A 5,836-nucleotide genomic window follows, 5' to 3' on the forward strand; every position below is an offset into this window, starting at 1 on the left:
TGTGTGTGTGTGTGTGTGTGTGTGTGTGTGTGTGTGTGTGTGTGTGTTCCTGCAGTCGACTGATATTTGTGACCAGATCTTGAGAGTGGTGGCTCGGTCCGGCCGGCTGGAGGAGCTGGTGCTGGACAACACTGGACTTAAAAGGTCAGAGGTCAACTGATCGGTGCATAATACCACTTTTAATTATTCCTGTCAGCCTGATCGCACTCAAACACGAGTAAATAAACCGTTTGTGACCAGGACACAAAGTCCATTCAGGATATCAAATGTGTGTTTGTTTTCTTATCGATTGTGCGTTTATGAAGTTTGACAACATCACACACGTGATCACATGATTGTGTTGTTTTGTTTCTTTCTCTTCTTCAGTGATTTTGCTCAAAAACTGGGCAGCGCTCTGTCGTACAACCCGGCCTCCACGTTGCACACACTCAACCTGAGCAACAATTCACTGGAGGACAAAGGTTAACACGTGTGCCCACACACACACACACACACACACACGCACGCTGTTTTTATTGTGTAGGCTGGCTTTGGCATGCATATCTTCATGATATGACCCATTAGAATGGTTTATAATACCGGGTTGGGTCGATGTTATGAGGCGGCAGGCTGTGCATTTGTCAGGCTCCACCCACTGTACCCATAATGTCTAGTAGAGGGCGGAGCTTGTGTGAGTTTGAACTAAGGTTATGATATTGTAACCCAGGTGCTATAAGCAGAAAGGGAGCTCATGATTGGAGGGAAGTATTACCAACAGAGCCCAGTAGCAGGCTCCTTCTGTGCTTATAGAACTAGGGTTACAATAATGTAACCGCCGTTACTGTGAAGGCTCACAGAGGACTCATAGATGATGTCTTGCGCCCTCTGGTGGCCATGTTAGAGCCCGTCAGCTCTATAAAGTCTAATAACTTTAATGAGTGGGTGTGTGATACTTTCTGCAGGTGTTTCTGCTCTGAGTGCTCAACTTGCCAAACTTCCCATGGGCCTAAAGCACCTGAACCTCTCCAGGACCTCCATGTATCCTAAAGGTGAGCACACAGAAAGAAACACAGATATAGTAATACGTCATTATTGTCCTGAATTATTGTTTCGGGAGACTAAAAGTACGTTTGTCATGTCTTGCAGGTGTGAACAGCCTCTGTCAGGCCCTCGGCGCCAACCCGTCGGTCGCCGCCGCTCTCGCACACCTCGACCTGTCGGGAAACTCGCTCAGAGGCGACGACCTGCAGGTACGCCTCCACCTCCCCTCCCTCTGTCACACCCACCTTCAAGACAAACTCTCAACCCCAGTTTATTTAAGCTGTTTAGAAAACATCGGACAGAAGTAAAGTTCTTGAATAGTTTGCAAATCGGAGGGTTTGACAGCAGTAATGTGTTTCACTAGACTTCTAATGTGCTTTTTTCTGCACAGAACCTGCACAGCTTTCTGAGTCATCCAAACTGCCTGGAGACCTTGGACCTGTCCAACAGCGACTGCTCTCTGGAGCAGGTAAAAGCAGCTCACACATACAAGCAATCATACACACTTTCAACACATAATACCATGTTTATATTCCTCCAAAAGTGGTCTACACATTCTGAAAGAGGTTCATTTGAGCCTGGTTGTAATTTAGCTGAAGTTGAGTTTTGTGTTTCTTTTAGGTGTGTGCGTCTCTGCTCAGAGGATCTTTGAAGCATCTCTCCATCCTCAACATGTCCAAGTCCGTCTTCTCTCACAGGTCAGATATTAAACTCACTTCCTTCCTTCTATCAGTCGACTCATTAACATTATGCAACATTACAGATGTATTGCTGACTTCATTATCTCTGACTTCAGACCGGTAGATGGACTTGATTGGCAGATTATTTCTCCCAACGTTCAACAAATGCCACTTTTATATGTAGTTTAAATGTACATTTAAGAGTATGAGATGTTCTTCTTTAATTGTAAATGTATTACCGCACTCCACGGAGTCATTTCTAACACGTCTCTCCTCACATCCACACAGGAAGTGCAAAGAAATCTCTCCGTCCTTTAAGCTGTTCTTCAGCAGCGCTCAGGCTCTGCGCTCAGTCAGCCTGTCGGGGACCAGGCTGCCTCTGGAGGCTCTCAAGTAAGAAAATACTGCTGAAAAAATGTAAATTACTAGCTAAATATTTATAGCATTCAGTTAAACTGTTTCACTGAGAGAGAAGGCTTCTTTAAGAAGTTGCCATTTTGCATCATTGTTTAAGTCACACAAGGAAAAGTCAGTTTAAAAAGCAAGAAAACACTGACTTACTTCTCTACCAATGAGAAGAGAAATGATAGAAATGCAGCTGCCATCTGCAGCGTTCTCCCTCAGTACTGGACCAGTACTGGACTCGGGTCCAAGTTCAAAGATACCAAAGTTGCCCTTAAAGCAATGTCATTGCTCTCTGCAAGCTGTTGTCAATCCGTCCGATGAGTCACTGGTCTTTCTGTCTGCAGAGCCTTGTTGTTGGGACTCGGCTGCAACCCAAGCCTCAGTGACGTGTCACTGGATCTCAGCTGCTGCGAGGTAAAAACTGACATGAACCTCGGCACTCTGTTTGAGTTCAGCATGTAGTAAATGTGCAAAAAACACCACTGACAAGTTTATTATTGAGATCTGGCTCTCTTCTGCTCTCAGCTGCGTTCAGGAGGCTCCCAGATCCTGGAGGGTTGTGTAGCTGAGATTCCCAACATCTCTAGTCTGGACATTTCTGACAACAGTGAGGAACATTTTTTTAGATTCGGAACATTAACGATGGCCGCTGTATTGACTTTGATGGTGGCCTGCTCTGTTTCCCTCAGGTCTGGACATGGATCTGAACACCCTGCTGGTCTGGCTGGCCAAGAACCGCTCCATCAGACACCTGTCACTGGGCAAAAACTTCAACAACATCAAGTCCAAGTGGGTGACACACACAGCATTCCAGCACCTCCTAAAACACTACATTCCTGGATTGTTTTTATTGAATTAATTGAATTACTCACTGCATTGTTTTTGCCACTTTTCCCCAGAAATGTGTCTCAGATTCTGGACAACCTGGTTCACATGCTTCAAGAGGAGGATTCAGTGAGTTCTTTGTGTCTTCCTTCTGTTCCCTTTGCTACCCGTCACTTAAGCCTTAATTTCATACTCAAGCTTTTATTAAACACTTCAGATAAAATCATCCAATAAACAGCCTGCCTGTCGTTTCCCGTGCAGCCGCTGACCTCGCTGTCCCTGGCTGATTCCAAGCTGAAGACCGACCTGTCCATCGTCCTCAACGCCCTGGGCAGCAACACCTCCCTGACCAAACTGGACATCAGTGGAAACTCCATGGGAGACATGGGGGCCAAGATGCTGGCCAAAGCCCTGCAGATCAACACCAAACTCAGGTCAGCAATGAAACAGAATCGTCCTCCGAACAAACGTTATGTTTGGGAGAAAAAAAGCTTTTTAATCCAAATGTTTGTGTCTGCAGGACCATCATGTGGGACAGAAACAACATCAGCCCTCAGGGTCTACAGGACGTCGCTGCTGCTTTGGAGAAGTAAGTATGAAGCAACCTGTCGAGATCACATGACGTGTTTGCATGCTGTACGCCCCGTCCTGACTCTGTTCTAGTATTATGGAGTAAGTCATGCTCATGTACTATTTTCTCTCCCCGATCAGGAACCACACCATTCGTTTCATGCCTATGCCCATCATGGATGCTGCTCAGGCACTGAAGGCGAGCCCAGAGAAGACAGAGGAGGCCTTGCTAAAGGTCGCTGCCCTGTTCTTTGTAAAGAGCACTCTGTAGCCTCCACTGTCTGTATTCAGACTCTTTAAATCGTATCTGATGTCACATGTTTGCGAGTTACATTTTAGTTTGTCGTGTTGTTGTGATGTAGATGGAGCAGTACCTGCTGAGGAACCACGAGACGCGCAAATACCTCCAGGAGCAGGCGTACAGGCTGCAGCAGGGAATAGTCACCACCACCACGCAGCAGGCAGGCGCACACACACACACACACACTAGATCAGCAGACCTTTGCTTTAACATGCTACTGTCCGTTGTCTCACCTCTAACCTCTCTGTGGCGCAGATGATGGACATGATTTGTGTAAAGGTGCAGGACCACCTGAACTCTCTGAGGTTCACAGAGACCACCACGGTCCAGGAGGACGTGAAGGTGGCTGAGAACTTCATGAAAGACGCCAAGAACTCCAAGAAAGTAAGACCACGTGACGGTAGATCGGTCTGTCTCGAGACACGAACATCACACCTTTGGACAAGATATTTGTATAAAAAAAATGTTCTTCCTTGACTCACGGTGCAGACTATCAGCTGCGTATCAGGGACACTTCTGGGCCTGACTGCCAAATGAGTCAAGCAAAAATCACACCTTAGTGCTTCATGACTTGTTTTGATTATATTTCAACACTAAGAACAAACTCCTATATCACCTGTAGTGACAACAATTTCACTTTTATGTAATTTAGAGCAATAAACATGCTAATTAAAGTTACTGTGAGGAACTTTTAACTGGTTATGAAACAGTCTCAACGTAATACTGATACCTTTTATAAGGTCTACATACGTGAACGAGACCATCAGTGTGAAGATAGGGCTCGTCATCAGGTCCGGTTTCCTGCTAAATCAGATGAAACAATTTACGGCACCCAGCTTCACCAGAAACTCCTTCAGCTCAGACTCCAGCAGAGACCGGTCCACCGTGGACAGACCCAGATCCTCCAGCAGAGACTGGTCCACCGTGGACAGACCCAGACCGGTCCACCGTGGACAGACCCAGATCCTCTAGCAGAGACCGGTTCACCGTGGACAGACCCGGATCCTCTAGCAGAGACCGGTTCACCGTAGACCTGCAGTCGGAGCTCCGGAGGGAGGGGGAGAGCTCAGCTCCCGGCAGCAGCAGCGTCTCCTCCTACCACTACCACTTAGTCCACAGGGACCGCCAGAATCAACACAACATGAAAGTTCCTCATCGTAGCTTTAAGGCAAAACTTAAACAATATATCTGCTTTTGCAGTTTTGGCTCAACAAGATAGCCTCGACTGGTAAACAGTTAAAGATCTCTCGCTGTGTCCCTCTTTTCCCTCATCCCTCCAGTTGCTCCCCAACCTTCACTACCTGAAGAGTGGAGGGTCAGGCGCGTGTGTTGGAGCCATTCAGGACAAACTGGAGTCGATGGCTGGAGAGGTTGCCCGGGTGATGGACGAACAGCTGCAGGTACTGAGCTGCTGTTGACACAGAAGAAGTCTTCTAAAGTTCAATGTGAAGTTTACTCTTTGCTAACTCCTCCCCAGACAATGCTGGTGTCCATGGTGGATGCTGCTGAGGGCCTGTGTCCTCATGTGATGAAGAGGAGCAGCCTTCGCCAGGAGCTTCTGAAGGCCGGAGCAACGAGGATGACCGTCCCTCGCAGCTTCATCACCACCACGCTGCTGGAGCAGTCCGGGGTCGACATCATCAACAAGATCAGGTGTGTGTGTGTGTGTGTGTGTGTGTGTGTGTGAGATTTTACATGGTTAGCTTTAGATGCACAGAAAGTCTAGTCAGTGGGTCTTCGGACTTAACTCTGAACACTTTAGAAGGAGTGAACGAGACTCACACAGCCGACAGGTAGCCCATCATTTGGACAGTTGTGTAACGCATCGTTGGTCAGATGGAGACTTTGGAGCCTGAACGTGATTTTCTGTTTTGTTTTTTGAACAGTGAAGTGAAGCTGAGCATGGCATCGTTTCTGTCCGATCGCATCGTGGATGAGATCCTGGAGTCTCTGTCCAGATCACAACATACTCTGGTTAGTGTCCTCTCCACCTGTCTGTCTGTCTGTCTTGTTTCTCTGTCCATTCACCCTTCAC

At 47.2% G+C, this 5,836-nt stretch overlaps 1 protein-coding gene across 2 annotated transcripts in view; it reads left to right on the top strand.

The window, feature by feature from the left end:
• The window catches only part of carmil1 (capping protein regulator and myosin 1 linker 1), a 26,644-nt gene that overhangs the window by 13,884 nt on the left and 6,924 nt on the right, over positions 1-5,836 (top strand). For both annotated transcript variants that reach the window (XM_031878496.1, XM_031878497.1), the window contains 19 exons: positions 56-144; positions 367-461; positions 942-1,028; positions 1,126-1,229; positions 1,412-1,489; positions 1,642-1,718; positions 1,989-2,093; positions 2,450-2,519; positions 2,631-2,712; positions 2,795-2,894; positions 3,005-3,059; positions 3,192-3,364; positions 3,451-3,519; positions 3,642-3,735; positions 3,863-3,961; positions 4,057-4,185; positions 5,082-5,201; positions 5,279-5,454; positions 5,688-5,775. In XM_031878496.1, coding sequence (XP_031734356.1) covers positions 56-144; positions 367-461; positions 942-1,028; positions 1,126-1,229; positions 1,412-1,489; positions 1,642-1,718; positions 1,989-2,093; positions 2,450-2,519; positions 2,631-2,712; positions 2,795-2,894; positions 3,005-3,059; positions 3,192-3,364; positions 3,451-3,519; positions 3,642-3,735; positions 3,863-3,961; positions 4,057-4,185; positions 5,082-5,201; positions 5,279-5,454; positions 5,688-5,775 — 1,890 coding nt within the window. The remainder of the gene's footprint in view (positions 1-55; positions 145-366; positions 462-941; positions 1,029-1,125; positions 1,230-1,411; positions 1,490-1,641; positions 1,719-1,988; positions 2,094-2,449; positions 2,520-2,630; positions 2,713-2,794; positions 2,895-3,004; positions 3,060-3,191; positions 3,365-3,450; positions 3,520-3,641; positions 3,736-3,862; positions 3,962-4,056; positions 4,186-5,081; positions 5,202-5,278; positions 5,455-5,687; positions 5,776-5,836) is intronic.

Source organism: Anarrhichthys ocellatus, unplaced genomic scaffold, assembly GCF_004355925.1.
Source record: "Anarrhichthys ocellatus isolate YVR2014 unplaced genomic scaffold, GSC_Weel_1.0 scaffold183, whole genome shotgun sequence".
Classification (NCBI taxonomy): Eukaryota; Metazoa; Chordata; class Actinopteri; order Perciformes; family Anarhichadidae; genus Anarrhichthys; species Anarrhichthys ocellatus.